At 30.7% G+C, this 19457-nt stretch overlaps 1 protein-coding gene across 1 annotated transcript in view; it reads left to right on the forward strand.

Moving 5' to 3' along the window:
* LOC119609621 overlaps positions 1-19457 on the forward strand; it is a 231847-nt gene that overhangs the window by 45652 nt on the left and 166738 nt on the right. Inside the window, exon 3 of the mRNA XM_037964469.1 lies at positions 8225-8405. Within this exon, the coding sequence (XP_037820397.1) occupies positions 8225-8405 (181 nt within the window). The remainder of the gene's footprint in view (positions 1-8224; positions 8406-19457) is intronic.

The raw sequence follows: 19457 nt of genomic DNA on the forward strand, positions 1-19457 counted from the left end.
ATTAAGGAAATTTATAAATATTTCCAAAAATTTATCAAAAATTACAAGGAAAATACAGTTGTTTTCCCTTAATTGATTTTTTGAAATGTTCCAGTTTTTAGTGCAATTATTGGAAAATTCATTTAACTGATACTCTCCCAGCAAAAATAAAACGAAGTACTTCCAAAAGAATAACATTTATCACCACTTCAAAAGTAGCACTAAGTGAATTTTTTTACCTTCTGAGGAAGTGATGTTTAAAGACTTCCGAAGAAGCGAAAATAATTATATTTTTTCAATGTTGAAAATATATTTTTTGTTCTTACATTTTATGAGATAAAAAAATGTTATTTTTGGGCATTTGTATTAAATGTGTATATTACCCTTATTAATGTTAATATTATTTAGGTCAAATTAGTTGTATTCTATAATACTACAATTTCATTTCCGAATAACTTCCAAAAAATTAGCAATAAAATTACTTCTTGAGAATGACTTCCGAAGTAGTGAAATTAGAATCAAATAAAAAGAACATCCCTCCTATGAGAAGCCTGTGTTAAAATCATCACTTCTTCAGCTCTTTTCCAGTATTTCCATGAAGTATATTCTACTTATTTTTCTCTTCTTTGGAAGTTCTTTTTATTGCTGGGCTTTTAATTGATTTATCGCAGCAATTAAAGGACACTTGGTTAATTACGCCCATTAATCAATTAAACAGTGAAATAATATAGTTATAGAAATTAAATAAAAACTATTGATAAACTGCACCAGCTATAAGTTTGTAGTTGTATATGGGCGTTTAGGTCAATTATGGGCACATTCTCACTTAATTTAGTAAAACAATTCTTCATTATAATGAAAAATTTTCCCTATGGGAGCATGGGTCAATTATTGACCGAATTCTACAGAGTTTCACTATCAAATTTCGACAGATACATTTCAGCTTCTCATAAAATTTATTAGTTGCATTAAATTTTATCATGTCGATACTATATACGACAATTATGAACATAAAGTACATTTACCAAGAGTGACCTTGTATGTATGGTAAAGGATAAATGTGGTCTGATTTTCACAATTTACAGTATGTGTTACGATTATTGATTAAATAGCACACTTTATTATTAAAGCACATTTCCGAGAATACCTTTGTGGGCTAGTAATGCAGATCAATAATTTTGTCCGACATATAGATTTTGGTACTAAGATAAACAATGTCGAAAATCGTAAAAATCGGATTACAAGTTTTTACAAAAAAAATTATATAAAATGTTCTGTAATACATATTTATTTCCATATTCACACACATACAAATTATGTTTAACATTTGTTAAATTTAGTAGGTACATTATGTAACGTCTTTTAAGTGTTAGTTAGTTTTCCATGGTATATTTTAAGGCGTAATGAAAATGAAGGATATGTCATGGTAAATTTAAATCTATCGTTAAAATTTGATGATTTATATAACCAGTTTATGGCACAGCCGAATATAGCACTCTAAGAGCGGGTTTTGAGATGGTAATCAAATGCCAATTAATAATCAGATTAGATAATCTAAAAATAAATTTAATCTTATGTTAATCCCCTTTGATGTTTTTGAGTACAAGATTAAATTTCGCAGTGTTGCCATACAAAACAACAGAAAATCTCACTGTTTGTTATCAAAACAATGCATATTTTATAAAAAAGATGAAGACAATTGCAAATTTAATATGAAAATTAATGAAAACTTAAATTAAAAACAAAAAATGTATTTTGAAGTGTCCATAATTTATACTAATCAATAAATAGAACATTTTAATGTTTATATTTATAAAAATTTTATTAATTTTTTTGCATCAGCTGTTTACACTTTTGCATTTCGTGCTTAAGATTAAACAACCTCCATTGGGCGCTTAAACTTGCAAACAAAATTCACTAATTGAGTACTCAAAAACATCTTTCGAGGATTAATTTTAATTTAATCGCTAATCTTTCACCTAAAGATTGGCCCTAACTTGTCTAGACTATAAACTAGGCTACATTAAAGCTTAGACTATAGACTGGAATGGAGACAGATTATACTCAATTTTCCAGTCTAGTCTATAGTCAGGTCAATTGTCTAGCCTATAGTCTAGCCTATATTCTAGTCTATAGTCTATTTATAGAATGGTCTATAGTTAAACTTAGCGATAACAGTTTCCAACCTTGAAATCCCTTGGTAATATAAAATCATAAATAAGTATAAACAAGAAACCCCTGTCGATATAAAATAAAAGATATTCAAAATATATTGAAATACATTTTTTGTTTAGGAAAATTTTACTAACTTTAGTTTGTCACTATCCAATTTATGGATATTAAAACTTTTAGTTGTAAAAGTTTGTAAGGATATTGTCATTCTACCGGAAGTTATTAACAATTAATGGGAATATGTACATTTGTATGGGAGGTATAAGAAAATGTGTACCGATTCTGCCCATTTTTAATCCAGCTTTCATATGGAAACAATTGTGTGCTGACTTTTATGAAATTATATCGCATAGTTTTTGTGAAAATTGTATTAAAATGTGTTAAAAAATCTTAATTTTTTCGGAGTTTTTTTTTTAAATTCTGATTCATAACTCTTTTCGATATAAACCGATTTTGCTCATTTTCAGTACCAAACTATCTAGGACAATAGTGAATCTTTTGGCCGAATTTCATCAATTTATTTAGCATCGTTTTTACGTGAGCGTGTTTTACGCAGACAGACAGATAGACAGACGGACATATCTAAATCGAATCAGAATTTGATAAGGACCCGGAATATATATACTTTGTTGGGTCTCAGATGAATATTTCTTGGTGTTACACACGGAATGACAAACTTATATATACCCTCTATCACCACTGATGGTGGTGGAGGGTATAAAAAACTTGCTTTACGATTTTTGAAAATCCTAGCTCTTACAGTTTCCCAGATATACGAATTTTTGCATTTAATTTATATGGAAGGTGCCAAGCCCCTATTGGATGTCTGAGTTCTTCGTGCAAAATTGAGGGTTCTAGCTCTAATAGCTTTCCAGATACACGAATTTTTGTACTTAAATCATATGGGAGGTACCAAGACTGCCTAAAAGTTGCTAGTCCGCCCATTTTTGTCCTAAACATTCAATTTGATACTAAAGTTCCTCCGAAAAAAATGAGGACTCTAGCTGTTATATTTTCTCAGATATACTAATTTAAGATTTTCTTTATATGGGAGGTGCCACGCTCACTATCGCTAGGCTGCCCATTTATTCTCATGTGTTCATATGGATGTCAAAGTTTTACATACAAAATTTGAGGACTGTAGCTTGTGCAGTTTCTGAGATATGCGACTTTAAAACTTATTTTGTATGTGGGCGTGGCAGGTCACCCACTTAAAATCTTGAAGTAAAGTAGCCTATAGTTCCTTTGAAACATACAGGAAGAGACAGTGAAAATTTCAGAAAAATCGGTTCAGCCGTTTAACTGTCTATAAAGTCCAAACAAACAAACACACATTCATTATACCCTACACCACTATAGTGGGAAGGGTATTATGCGTTTGTGCTGATGTTTGTAACGCACTAAAATATTAGTACTATACCCACCTTTAAGTATACCGATCGACTCAGAATCACTTTCTGAGCTGATTTAACGATGTCCGTCCGACCGTCCGTGTGTCCATGTAAACGTTGTTATCAAAGTACATGTCGCAATTTTCAAGATAATTTGATGAAATTTGGCATACACGTATATATATATATATATATATATATATATATATATATATATATATATATATATTTAAATAAATATAATTTAAAAATTTTGTTTGTGAATAAGGGGGTTAAAATATAAAGAATGAAATTCTTATCTTGCTGGGAAAATTTTTTATACTAAAAATATTAAATTTTGTGTTTTTTGTGAACACTTGTGAAATTTTAGGCAAGATTCAGGAAAACCGTATTCAGGCTCGACCCTTCTTTAAGCCAACAATAAGTTGATTTTTAAAATTTTTTTCTCAAATAAAGCTATTTTCGGTAATTTTAGGTTGATAGCGAAAACTAATTATGATTTCTTTTAAAATAAAGTCTAAAAATTCTACTTTAACGTTTACAAATTTGTAAATAAAATCCCAGAAAGTTTTTAAACGATTATATTTTGGAAAAAAATCTCAAATCTAGGCATTATGAATATTTGACAATATTCCAATTGGCTAGCACTATTTAGACAATTTGGAAATGCCCTTCTGTCATCCAAATGATGGACAAAATCGTTTGATTTGCTTTTTTCAAAGTATGTTGGTTAAATATAATGCCATAACGCAATTAATTATGTAAATGATATTGATTAGTGTTATACTAATCCAAAATATATTTGCCGGCGTTAAAATTAGTCAAATATTAAGGAAATTTATAAATATTTCCAAAAATTTATCAAAAATTACAAGGAAAATACAGTTGTTTTCCCTTAATTGATTTTTTGAAATGTTCCAGTTTTTAGTGCAATTATTGGAAAATTCATTTAACTGATACTCTCCCAGCAAAAATAAAACGAAGTACTTCCAAAAGAATAACATTTATCACCACTTCAAAAGTAGCACTAAGTGAATTTTTTTACCTTCTGAGGAAGTGATGTTTAAAGACTTCCGAAGAAGCGAAAATAATTATATTTTTTCAATGTTGAAAATATATTTTTTGTTCTTACATTTTATGAGATAAAAAAATGTTATTTTTGGGCATTTGTATTAAATGTGTATATTACCCTTATTAATGTTAATATTATTTAGGTCAAATTAGTTGTATTCTATAATACTACAATTTCATTTCCGAATAACTTCCAAAAAATTAGCAATAAAATTACTTCTTGAGAATGACTTCCGAAGTAGTGAAATTAGAATCAAATAAAAAGAACATCCCTCCTATGAGAAGCCTGTGTTAAAATCATCACTTCTTCAGCTCTTTTCCAGTATTTCCATGAAGTATATTCTACTTATTTTTCTCTTCTTTGGAAGTTCTTTTTATTGCTGGGCTTTTAATTGATTTATCGCAGCAATTAAAGGACACTTGGTTAATTACGCCCATTAATCAATTAAACAGTGAAATAATATAGTTATAGAAATTAAATAAAAACTATTGATAAACTGCACCAGCTATAAGTTTGTAGTTGTATATGGGCGTTTAGGTCAATTATGGGCACATTCTCACTTAATTTAGTAAAACAATTCTTCATTATAATGAAAAATTTTCCCTATGGGAGCATGGGTCAATTATTGACCGAATTCTACAGAGTTTCACTATCAAATTTCGACAGATACATTTCAGCTTCTCATAAAATTTATTAGTTGCATTAAATTTTATCATGTCGATACTATATACGACAATTATGAACATAAAGTACATTTACCAAGAGTGACCTTGTATGTATGGTAAAGGATAAATGTGGTCTGATTTTCACAATTTACAGTATGTGTTACGATTATTGATTAAATAGCACACTTTATTATTAAAGCACATTTCCGAGAATACCTTTGTGGGCTAGTAATGCAGATCAATAATTTTGTCCGACATATAGATTTTGGTACTAAGATAAACAATGTCGAAAATCGTAAAAATCGGATTACAAGTTTTTACAAAAAAAATTATATAAAATGTTCTGTAATACATATTTATTTCCATATTCACACACATACAAATTATGTTTAACATTTGTTAAATTTAGTAGGTACATTATGTAACGTCTTTTAAGTGTTAGTTAGTTTTCCATGGTATATTTTAAGGCGTAATGAAAATGAAGGATATGTCATGGTAAATTTAAATCTATCGTTAAAATTTGATGATTTATATAACCAGTTTATGGCACAGCCGAATATAGCACTCTAAGAGCGGGTTTTGAGATGGTAATCAAATGCCAATTAATAATCAGATTAGATAATCTAAAAATAAATTTAATCTTATGTTAATCCCCTTTGATGTTTTTGAGTACAAGATTAAATTTCGCAGTGTTGCCATACAAAACAACAGAAAATCTCACTGTTTGTTATCAAAACAATGCATATTTTATAAAAAAGATGAAGACAATTGCAAATTTAATATGAAAATTAATGAAAACTTAAATTAAAAACAAAAAATGTATTTTGAAGTGTCCATAATTTATACTAATCAATAAATAGAACATTTTAATGTTTATATTTATAAAAATTTTATTAATTTTTTTGCATCAGCTGTTTACACTTTTGCATTTCGTGCTTAAGATTAAACAACCTCCATTGGGCGCTTAAACTTGCAAACAAAATTCACTAATTGAGTACTCAAAAACATCTTTCGAGGATTAATTTTAATTTAATCGCTAATCTTTCACCTAAAGATTGGCCCTAACTTGTCTAGACTATAAACTAGGCTACATTAAAGCTTAGACTATAGACTGGAATGGAGACAGATTATACTCAATTTTCCAGTCTAGTCTATAGTCAGGTCAATTGTCTAGCCTATAGTCTAGCCTATATTCTAGTCTATAGTCTATTTATAGAATGGTCTATAGTTAAACTTAGCGATAACAGTTTCCAACCTTGAAATCCCTTGGTAATATAAAATCATAAATAAGTATAAACAAGAAACCCCTGTCGATATAAAATAAAAGATATTCAAAATATATTGAAATACATTTTTTGTTTAGGAAAATTTTACTAACTTTAGTTTGTCACTATCCAATTTATGGATATTAAAACTTTTAGTTGTAAAAGTTTGTAAGGATATTGTCATTCTACCGGAAGTTATTAACAATTAATGGGAATATGTACATTTGTATGGGAGGTATAAGAAAATGTGTACCGATTCTGCCCATTTTTAATCCAGCTTTCATATGGAAACAATTGTGTGCTGACTTTTATGAAATTATATCGCATAGTTTTTGTGAAAATTGTATTAAAATGTGTTAAAAAATCTTAATTTTTTCGGAGTTTTTTTTTTAAATTCTGATTCATAACTCTTTTCGATATAAACCGATTTTGCTCATTTTCAGTACCAAACTATCTAGGACAATAGTGAATCTTTTGGCCGAATTTCATCAATTTATTTAGCATCGTTTTTACGTGAGCGTGTTTTACGCAGACAGACAGATAGACAGACGGACATATCTAAATCGAATCAGAATTTGATAAGGACCCGGAATATATATACTTTGTTGGGTCTCAGATGAATATTTCTTGGTGTTACACACGGAATGACAAACTTATATATACCCTCTATCACCACTGATGGTGGTGGAGGGTATAAAAAACTTGCTTTACGATTTTTGAAAATCCTAGCTCTTACAGTTTCCCAGATATACGAATTTTTGCATTTAATTTATATGGAAGGTGCCAAGCCCCTATTGGATGTCTGAGTTCTTCGTGCAAAATTGAGGGTTCTAGCTCTAATAGCTTTCCAGATACACGAATTTTTGTACTTAAATCATATGGGAGGTACCAAGACTGCCTAAAAGTTGCTAGTCCGCCCATTTTTGTCCTAAACATTCAATTTGATACTAAAGTTCCTCCGAAAAAAATGAGGACTCTAGCTGTTATATTTTCTCAGATATACTAATTTAAGATTTTCTTTATATGGGAGGTGCCACGCTCACTATCGCTAGGCTGCCCATTTATTCTCATGTGTTCATATGGATGTCAAAGTTTTACATACAAAATTTGAGGACTGTAGCTTGTGCAGTTTCTGAGATATGCGACTTTAAAACTTATTTTGTATGTGGGCGTGGCAGGTCACCCACTTAAAATCTTGAAGTAAAGTAGCCTATAGTTCCTTTGAAACATACAGGAAGAGACAGTGAAAATTTCAGAAAAATCGGTTCAGCCGTTTAACTGTCTATAAAGTCCAAACAAACAAACACACATTCATTATACCCTACACCACTATAGTGGGAAGGGTATTATGCGTTTGTGCTGATGTTTGTAACGCACTAAAATATTAGTACTATACCCACCTTTAAGTATACCGATCGACTCAGAATCACTTTCTGAGCTGATTTAACGATGTCCGTCCGACCGTCCGTGTGTCCATGTAAACGTTGTTATCAAAGTACATGTCGCAATTTTCAAGATAATTTGATGAAATTTGGCATACACGTATATATATATATATATATATATATATATATATATATATATATATATATATATATATATATACATATATACTACTCATTTGTAAAAAAAAATATTCGAAAAATGTTAAACCCTAATTTAATTCACAATTTTTTTAAGATTTAGCTGATTTCCTGTGGACATTTCGTTCAAAACTCGCTGCGTCTATTTCAAGAATGAGAGTTAAGTATGGTGCGCTTCAACTTTCCCAACTACTTCCTATACACCTGCAAAATGAAAAAGTAGCTATAGCTGCCATTAATCCCGTTGTAACGGGCTGGATTAATCCGTTCTTAATAAGGTAAATTATTTTAAAGACGAAAATTAAAATTAAGGCCCAAATAGACTACACAAGCGGCTTGACAAACATACCAATATTTTACGTTTGTGCAAGCCTGTTGTGTAGTGTATGAGGGTGTTTCGTGTTTGTACAAATGCTTGCTGTTTGTTTGTACAAAAATTAAAAAAATTAGATTTTTACACAAACATATTGAATTTTTGTCAAACCATTTGTATGGTTTATATTCATTAATAACAAATTTTTCAAAAAATTTACATTTCTAAGAAAAATTGAGATCTGTATCTTTGAAAGTCCACAAAAACGTGAAAAATCGGTGTTTGTACGAGTAATGTTTGTATAGTGTGTGTGCGAATAAAAAAAGTATGTTTGATAAGCAGCTTGTGTAGTCTATTTGGGCTAATACTAGCTGTTATGCCTGTCCCTGCCAGGCAAGAAAAATTGAATCCGTTTGGCTGAAAAATAAGCCAAAAGTGTATTTACAAAATCAAGGATAATAAATTTAAATACTACACAAATGATAATTAATTAACGAAATAGTATAAATATTTATTAGTTAATTTCATTTTTTTGTCATTTAATGCAATACAAATGAATTCAACAAACAAATAACAAAACAACAAACTTTTAAACATTTATTTACACACTATAATTTTTTGCGATTACTTCTGAACTGCCCTTATGAAGCATTCCCTGCTTTCCATCTGCATGAATAACATTTATTTTGACGTCATCTGCGAACCTTGAAAATACTACAGGCAAATATATTCCCACCTTTCCGCAATAAAGCATCGTTGATTTGGCATACTTCGTCATCTCTAGGGTAAAGGATAACAGATTTAGAGTACTTTCTTATATCAAGTGGCTTACATTTTTCACCAAAAATACTTTTGACAATCGAATCTTGAATTTCATCTTTTCCAAACTCTGTGCTTAGCGTCCCATTGCCCATCTTTAGCAATCAATCTCTGTATGATAAGTTCACAGCTCGAATGTTAAATGAGCATATCGAACCACAGATAAACATTTTGGAAAATCTCTTTCTAGCAGTAATACTTTACTTCGAAATGGATTATCAATTTGTAATAAAGTTTTAAATAATTCATTAACAGAATTAAGGTAACTGGGTGCCATAGTTGTCTCAGCCCAAATAATGAGTTTTGCTTTCTTAATCAGATTTGCAACAAGAAGAAGTTTCGGTTAAAGGCACCGGAAGTTTTAACAGAGAGTGATAAGTACAATCTCCTTTTTCTTTTACCTCTCCGCCATAAAAGAGGATATCAAAATCCAGTTCAGTGTTCATCTTTTCCTTGGTCCGTACAATATACATGCATGCCAATTTTCGTATTCCTAGGTCGTTAATATGTAAAAAAGATAATATTTTAACACGCTAATTTTTCCTTTCAATTCTCCGTCCATATTCCAAAAATTGTAATTCTAAATATCTTAAGGTAAGCCCCAACGTCAGGCAATTCCGAGCTTCATTGGTCTTTAGAGGACTTCAAAATTAGAGGAAAAATGCCATAAATCCGACTACTTCAGTCTATGCTCCATTTTTTCACTATATGTTTCCTAGATAGCCAGAAAAGGTGAACAAACATTTAAGGTATATTCACGAGTTTTATTTATTTATATGCGAATACAATTTTTATTTGAGTATTTCCTTCACCTTCGTGAGAAGGGTATATACATATAAGTTTGTCATTCCGTTTGTAATTTCTACAATGTAATTTTCCGACCCTATAAAATATATATATATATATATATATATATATATATATATATATATATATATATATATATATATATATATATATATATATATATATATATATATATATATATATATATATATATATATATATACATATATGTCCGTTCTGTCAAACATGCTTTAGAGAAGTGTCCAATTTAAAATCAGCAAAATCCGTCCATAAATAACGGAGATATAAGCAAAACTCCTAGACAACCTCTGAAAATTTCATAGAAAAGGAAAATTTTTTTCATGCTTTAATAAATAAAGAACAACAACACTGCTTATAACTATGTACGTTTGGATGTCTATGGGTTTTTGTTTTTTGTGTATTTTGTTTCGTATATTTGGACGTCTGGTGGTTTTATTGCGTTGTGTATTTTGTTTCGTATATTTGGATGTCTGTTGGTTTCATTGAGTTTTGTATTTTATTTCGTTTAGCGTTGTTGTTCTTTCTTTTGTTTTGCTATTGCTTAAGTACTGATAGAGTCGGAAAAATTAATCAAATCAGTTTAAAGATTATAAAAACTCTTTATTTACAGTTTTACATACAAACACTTTTATAAAATTACACAACTTATACATTAAACGGTAGCAATCAATAAAGTCTTATTACAGACCGACTCATTTGGCCTATTGCTGGCGTTATTTATACTCATTCATCATCTTCTAGACATTTACAGGATATTCCGGCAACACATTACGCATAATTGTGGCATACAACTTCTGGTACATTTAGTGGAGGCACACACCTCTACAATAATCGACTTTACGCTTTAGTGTTGCCAACCAAATGTTAGTCGCTAATAAATTTCCGGAACTGTCGTTAAAAACCTTTTAGTTTAAATGCAAATACAACTTTGTAACAATATTAATATCGAGCTACAAATAACAAAGTTATAGGCATTTTCACAAATATGTAGCAAAAACACTTATTAATTAATATCCCAGCAAAAGCTTACATTGAAAAGTAAAGGGTTAAAATGCTAAAATTTACTTACACAATAGCATTTTAAGTCATTATTTTAACACGGTGATGACATTGGACGCAAGTACTTACCACGCTCGCTTACAAATAAGGAGTTAGGTAAGTGCTTACTATGACCGCCAGCAATTAGGGACTTAAGTAAATAGTTTTGTTTCTTAAAAAATTGCGTTTTCTTGCCCACTGCGTCTATTATTGGTTTTCACAAAAAAATATTTTTTTTTCGATTGTGTTAAAAACAAAGTTCGAAAACAACATGTCAAGGCCGAAAAGTAAGTACTTACATAATATATTATTTGCATGTTATTACTAGACTCATTCTAAGTGATACAGACAGTATGTAGTAGTCATTGTAAAGTAAGTTGTTGAGTAAGTACAAGTCATTACCATGTTTTTGCTAGGATTTAATTCGCTTTTTGTTTAGATATTTTTGTTTAAATCACTTCCGCATATAAAACAAAGACCCATCATTTTTATACCTTTCATTCCGTTTGTAATTTCTATAATGTAATTTTCCGACCATATAAAGTGTATATGTATATTCTGGATCCTTACCGACTCACCACCGCCCCATTGTGTATCTTACTCGCAGGTGGCAATTTTTGTACATGGCTGTGCCGCTATGAGCTATCTAATATCTGACCACTGCTGCCCCGTTGCATAACTTCCGAGGTGCAAAAACACTTCCGTTTACAACCACGCAGATGAGATGGCCTCTGTTGAGTCGCCAACAGCACCTAGAAACGTAAGCGGTAGATAGAAGTACCAATACATCAAGTAAGCCGAGAACTTTGTTCTTTCTCACAAAGAACACACTGTGGTAAAACTGGTATGAAGAGAGTTTTCACTGAACATACCTGGAAAAGAAAGGAAAATTCTAAGGTATCACTTGTATAAGATAACTTTCATCCATCATCATTCAACCCTGCACACTTCTTATTCATCCGACACACTAATAATGCAGACTCTCTCTAGGTATACGGGCGGATGAGATCCGAATACCACTAAATTCATCCTGTATCATATACATTTAACACCAACTCATTTCCAACTCTAAGTCCCACAGTCACTCCTCAGTGTGGAATCTGTTGTCATTCGACAACAGCACCGAACTTATCCCAAATTATGGATTACACCGTGCATCAGTCTTTTAACAAGTCCTGCGGGCAACTGACCACCCTTAGTACCAGATTATGTGGTTCTCTGGTTCGACCCCATGTCAAATTATTCCCCGGGGGAGGTGGATGAGTGTATGTTGAAAGCAGTTTTCAGAAGATCCCAGATATCTGCGAAATCCGAATCTTCAATAATTCTATCAGACATACGTTTGGGATGAACGGAGATATGAGCAAAAATACGAGACATGCCTCTGAAAATAAAAAATATACAGCATACGTAATATAAATAAATAACCAAACATGCCGGTGCCCATTAAAACTCCTAGTTTTAATTAATAGGAAGTAAGGCACTCTCAACCATCGTATATAGATGTTGCAGAAATCATCCGTCTTGGTGTCATTCCACCTAAATTCCCAACGGAAATGTGGTCTGACGAAAAACTTAGGATGATTCAGACGGCAGTCCTGAATAAGATTGTGGAGCTGAAGAAGATCTCTATAAAACCAATTTGTAGGTTGCTCACTTAAGCCCGGTTGGTTCATATTCGACTGTAAGGGCACAGACTAGGCCAAGTGGATTAGAGAACAAGTCCCATTGTTGAAGCCTTGGACTGGAGCCTTACTTCAAGTCCTGTCCGAAGAGGAGGGCTGAGATCTATGTGGGATATTTACCGGAAAAGCCCGAAACGTAAACATCCAGGAGTACTGGATGGTACTAAACCGAGTTCAGTTCATATTAGGCCAACACATCGCCAAAATCCAGGGGCAATGAACGACATATCCAAAAAGGTGAACTAAGTCAACTTCCGCTTGTACAGTAGTTTTCGCTTATACATAGTCCACAACTACAGTTGCAAAATTTGTATGGACTATAAGCGAATTAGGACTATAACCGAATTTCTTTTTAAGCCACTTTATGGACTACAACTGAATCCTGATATATAACAAAAAATTTTGTATTAATATTAATATCAATTGAAGCTGAATAAAAAAGATATCGAAGCTTAAAGAAAATTTGTTACAAAAAAAGTTAAACATTTTTGTTTTCAAAATGAGAGCATTTTTAAATTTAATTCATTTTTCGATTTTTTTCTAAATGAGTTCAATAAATAATATAGATAGTTCCTACAGATTCCCAGCTTTCATTTGATACTAATATTCGTACCATACAGTACATATACATATATATTTAAATTATTCGTTTGAAATTGTAAGTCCTTTAAACTTTGAAGTCCTTTTATAATAATATAAGAGCTGGTTATAAAAATCGGAGTATGCAGAATTGCTCTAAATTGACTCTAGTTTCACATGCATATCAACTTTTTCAAAATTGTTACAGGGTGTAATACACAAAATATGTACTTTCTTCAATAAAACCACTTTTTTTTTTAAATAAAAGTTTATTTAAAATATAATCAAATGTCGATTTAAATAAAATCAATAGTTTAAACAAAAACCTTATTATTCATTGTAATTCAAATGCTTTAAAAGCTTATTGTAGTAAAAAACAAAAAACTTAAAGTATGACATCCATTTTAAGGCCTGTATTCAGAAAGATGAAGAAACAATATTTAAAATATTATATGAAAAACACTAACAAAAACTGAATAGTTTTCATACAAAATTTTGAAAATTGTTTTTTTTTTTTCTTCTTTTTGAATTGGGGCATAAGTCTTTAGATGACTAAATCAAACACAAGATAGATATCAATTTCTATATGAAATATAAATTGCGAATTTTTGAACCTTTTTAAAACAATTATTTTATTTTAAACAATAAATGATTCTATTTTTTCAAAAAATAATTTTGCCAGTTTATTTAAGAAAATAATTAAAAAAATAGTTTGGACTATATGAATTTTTTTCTATACAATATTAGTTATGCATGCAAAGAAAATTTGGCCTTTAAACGAAGTGGACCTAAGAACAAATAATTAAAGATTGGAAAAGGGTAAAAACCCAATAGGTAAATACCCGATAAAATGGGTAAATACCCAGGTGTTTACTAAAAAGTTGGGTATAAACTAGGCAGATAATGTGGAGAAGAAACACATTATGCAGCATAAATTAATGCACTTATTATTTTTTTAAAGAAAAATAAAAATTTCTACATATCATTTGCCAAATAAAGACTTCGGCGATGTCCTATCCTGATGTATTTATACTATGTCGCAAAAACTTTCTTTGTCAGTTTCTCATTTCCATTCTTTAACTAAAGAACAGCATTAATTGGTCATATACCCATAAAAGTATATATATTCTGCGTCCTTATTAAATTCTAAGACGATCTAGCCATATCCGTCTGCCTGTCTGTTAAAGGCACGATAGTGTCCGAACGGAAGTAGATGGTTGAAACTTTCCAAAAATATTTTTTATAGATAAGGTTTGTTTGGTATTGAAAATGGACAATATCGGTCCACGTTTTCGGATAGCCCCATACAAGTGGACCCCCAAAGATGCGATGAAATTCATATGATCCAAAATCTCCCTACCAAATTTTATGAGTATCGGTCCATAATTAACCCTATAAGGTCCCCTTCGGAAAATCACTATAACGCTCATTACTGGCCTAAAAATACGAATATAGCGATGAAATTCGACACACATAAGTTTCATACGAGTCAAAATCTCTCCACTAAATTTTAGGAGAGACTGGGGCAGATTCGGCACTTTTTGTTTAGAGCTCTATATCTAAGTACTTATTCAACAGATATAAAAATTTTGTCGCTGGTTATTGTTCTAAGATAAAAACTCGTACCAAAAACATATGATAAATTAGTATTATTTATTTATAAGTTGAAGAAAATTAATATAAATGAACACATTTCTTTTCTTTAAACGTAAAATATATTGTCTTGCTAAGCTGGTTTTCTCTGGTTTTCGAAGCGTTAATGTTGGGGTTCGCTCCATAAAACCATAAAGCCAATCTTCGCCTGCTTCTTTCATAATGTTCCATTTCTCAGGAAAAGACTTTTCGTTAAGATTGGCATATTCATAAGCTAATTTCTGGAAAGCTTTATAAGTCATTTCACACATTTCATTATGTATTCAACCAATTCAAGCTCTTCCTTTTTGGTAAACACTTCCTTCGAAGTAAACTTAGACTTATAATTATCATTGCTTGCAGTCTGGTTGGAATTTAGATCAATTGTTTGATGATTAAGTCTATATTTTCTAGCGGCGGACGTTGGCGTCTCAAGGCCACACAAAACATCTGAAATAGCTTTTTCCGTCGCATTTTCGTCAATAGAAGCGCGTTGGGTCTTAGGCTTGTAATTTCGAACCATATTAAAGGATTTTTTATAGACAAACCAAAAAATAATTATAGGAATTAAAAAGCTGAATCTACCCCGAAAGCACTTTCTTTAGTTTTTCTTTTTTTTCTATTAGTCTTCAAAAAACATTATGATTTTTGTAAGAAAATACATAATATTTAATGACTTTTTAATAGCGCTGTCTTAAAAGTTTAAAAATTTTATGTACGAAATACTTACCAAATGGAATGAAATAGTTCAAAAACACTAAATAAGCTTATTAGCTAGAGGTGGCAAACTTTGCGGCAGTTAGTTATTTTGATATTCGATACCTATACATCAAACCTAGTGATGTACAATTAGAGCTTCATATCAATAACGTCATTGGCGAAAGTACCCCAATGCCGAAACTGCCCCAGTCTCCCCTATGTGGATCGGTCCATAATTACGGTGACCAGACGTTCTGTATTTCAGAGCCCTGTTCTGTATAAATTATTATTTGCTAAAAAACGTGAAAATGTTCTGTATTTTATTTAGTGTTCAGTATTTGTTCAGTATTTCGTTATTTTTCCAGTTTTAAATAAAACCGCAAAGAAAATCACGTAAGATATACATAAATATTAAAAAATTCGGACACAAATGTAGGTAATACACTTTTTCAACTATAAACATTAACCAACAATGTTAAGTAGTGTCGATATCAACTGATATTTAAAATAACGTAGCTGAAGAAAATTGCAAAAAAACACAATGACATTTGGCATACTTTGACAGATCAAATAACAATAGGAACAAGTGAGAGTGCTATATTCGGCTGAGCCGAATCTTAAATACCCTCCACCAGCTACTTTTATATTTGATCGAATATTTGTTTTTAATAGAAAAATACCATTTCTTTGGTAAGCGCCCTAAGATATGCTTTAGCGATTTTTAATAATTTGCATGTATGAATGTGTGTGAAAGATTTAAGGAATTTTAAATATTAAAATTTGTGTGCAACAAGTTTATACTAAAATATTTTTTTTAAAGATAATGCAACTTGTTAAATATGGTTAAAGTGAATTTCGGGAAAGGATCTAGTATGGGAGCATGACCAATTATAGACCGATCGTAAAAAATTCTTACAGTAACATTTCTGAATATAAAAACTATATTTCAGGAAAATTTTGTATCTATATCGTAATTTGGTAATATAAATAATGCGTGTTTAAGTGATTTTCGGAAGAGGACCTTGTATGGGAGCTATGATCAATTATGGTCCGATCGTTTCGCACTAATATTAATATATGTTTCTATATGTATATAAAGGCAAAATGTTAGCTAAAGAAGGGCACCTTGGTCGTAGCTCAAAATTATGGACCGATCGAAAAAAATAACGGTATCGTTTCTGTGTATAAAAGTAATATTTCTGTCAAATCAAGCTCTCGTGTAGAAACGAATGTATGATGATTTTCATGGAATTTTATTGCATAGTTTTCGTAAAAATTACATCAGAATTTTTATTTTTTCGGAGTATTTTTATACCCACCATCAAAAAAGATGGGGGGTATATTGTTTTTGTCACTCCGTTTGTAACACATCAAAATATTAGTCTAAGACCCAGAAAAGTATATATATTCTTGACCCACATTAGATTCTAAGACGATCTTGCTATGTCCTGTGTTGAAAACACGATAGAGACCGAACGGGAAGAGCTAGAGGGCTGAAAATACTTTTTATTGATGCAAAGTTGTTTTGTATTGAAAAAGGGCAATATCGGTCCACGTTTTCGCATACAAGTGGCCCTGCCGGAAAACAGGTTTAACAGTCATAATTGGATAAAAAGTACCCGTATAGCAAGGAAATTGCACAAAAACAAGTCTTATACAAACCAAACTCTCTCTACCAACTGTTATGAGGATCGGTCCATAATTGACCCTACTCCCCATATAAGGTCCCCATCATAAAATGACTTTAACGCGCATTATTGGCTTAAAAATGCGTGTATAGCGATGAAATTCAACATGAATAAGATCTGTTCGAGTCAAAATTTTTCGACCAAATTCTATGAGGATCGGTGCATAATAGACCCTAAATATAATTCGACACAAACAAGTTTTTTGGGAACTGAAATTTTCCAACCCACTTCGATTAGTATTGGTCGAAAACAGTTCCTACCTCCAATTTAAGGTCCCCTTCAGGAAATTAAAATTTACCCTACCCCCATATGAGGTCCACATCAGAAAATAACTTTAACGCTCATTACAGGTTAAAAATGCGAGAACAGTGATGAAGTTCGACATAAAAAAAAATTTATAGGAAATGAAATCTTTCTACGGAATTTGATGAGCAAGGGTCGATTACTTACCCGAATTTTCTTTAAAAAATGACTTTAAAGCTCATGACTGAATTAAAGATACGAATACAGCTATTAAATTGTTGTATAAACCGATGAGGATAGGTCCAGAATTGACTCTACCCCCATAAAAAATTTGACATAAACGATTTGTTTTTAAAAAATAATATTTAATTCCGAAGAGCACGGTCCATACTTAAGCCCTCATTAAAGACCTTCTTCCAAAAATGACGCTGATGTTTATATTAATATCGAATTATGATAGTAAAATTTAACAGAGATCTAATAAATTGTTTCGATAATAACAAAAGCATCAACTCTTAAATATTAAAGTTTATTTATAAAGAAACATTTCTTTTCGGCAATGATTTGATGGTGGGTATATAAGATTCGGCACAGCCGAATATAACACTCTTACTTGTTAAATTTTGATTCATAACTTTTCCTGATGTGAACCGTTTTTTCTCATTTTCAATACCAAACAATTTAGGAAAATTAAAAACATTTTGGATGAATTCGTTTAAATTCTATTGCTTCGTTATATCGTGGGCGTGTTTTACAATGACAGACTTACATAGCTAAATCGACTCAGAATTTGATAAGGACCCAGAATATGTATATATAATTTGTTGGTTCTCAAATGAATATTTCTTGGTGTTACACACGGAAGGACAAAGTTATCACTATCACCACTGATGGTGATAAAAATAACCTGATTTAGAAAATAGTGGTTAATGTATTTTATTTTCTACTGTTCTGTATTTTGACATAAGTAAATCCCCGTATAAGATCCCCTTCAGAAAATCACTTTAATTTGACATAAGTAAATCCCTGACGAGCCAAAAAATCTCTACCAAATTTTATGTGCATCGGTCCATAATTGACCCTGCCCCCATATATTAATATCAATTGAAGCTGAATAAAAAAGATATCGAAGCTTAAAGAAAATTTGTTACAAAAAAAGTTAAACATTTTTGTTTTCAAAATGAGAGCATTTTTAAATTTAATTCATTTTTCGATTTTTTTCTAAATGAGTTCAATAAATAATATAGATAGTTCCTACAGATTCCCAGCTTTCATTTGATACTAATATTCGTACCATACAGTACATATACATATATATTTAAAATATTCGTTTGAAATTGTAAGTCCTTTAAACTTTGAAGTCCTTTTATAATAATATAAGAGCTGGTTATAAAAATCGGAGTATGCAGAATTGCTCTAAATTGACTCTAGTTTCACATGCATATCAACTTTTTCAAAATTGTTACAGGGTGTAATACACAAAATACGTACTTTCTTCAATAAAACCACTTTTTTTTTTAATAAAAGTTTATTTAAAATATAATCAAATGTTGATTTAAATAAAATCAATAGTTTAAACAAAAACCTTATTATTCATTGTAATTCAAATGCTTTAAAAGCTTATTGTAGTAAAAAACAAAAAACTTAAAGTATGACATCCATTTTAAGGCCTGTATTCAGAAAGATGAAGAAACAATATTTAAAATATTATATGAAAAACACTAACAAAAACTGAATAGTTTTCATACAAAATTTTGAAAATTGTTTTTTTTTTCTTCTTTTTGAATTGGGGCATAAGTCTTTAGA

Source organism: Lucilia sericata, unplaced genomic scaffold (assembly GCF_015586225.1).
Source record: "Lucilia sericata isolate MDLA Ls3-8-SP2 unplaced genomic scaffold, ASM1558622v1 Contig000024F_arrow, whole genome shotgun sequence".
In the NCBI taxonomy this organism is placed as follows: Eukaryota; Metazoa; Arthropoda; class Insecta; order Diptera; family Calliphoridae; genus Lucilia; species Lucilia sericata.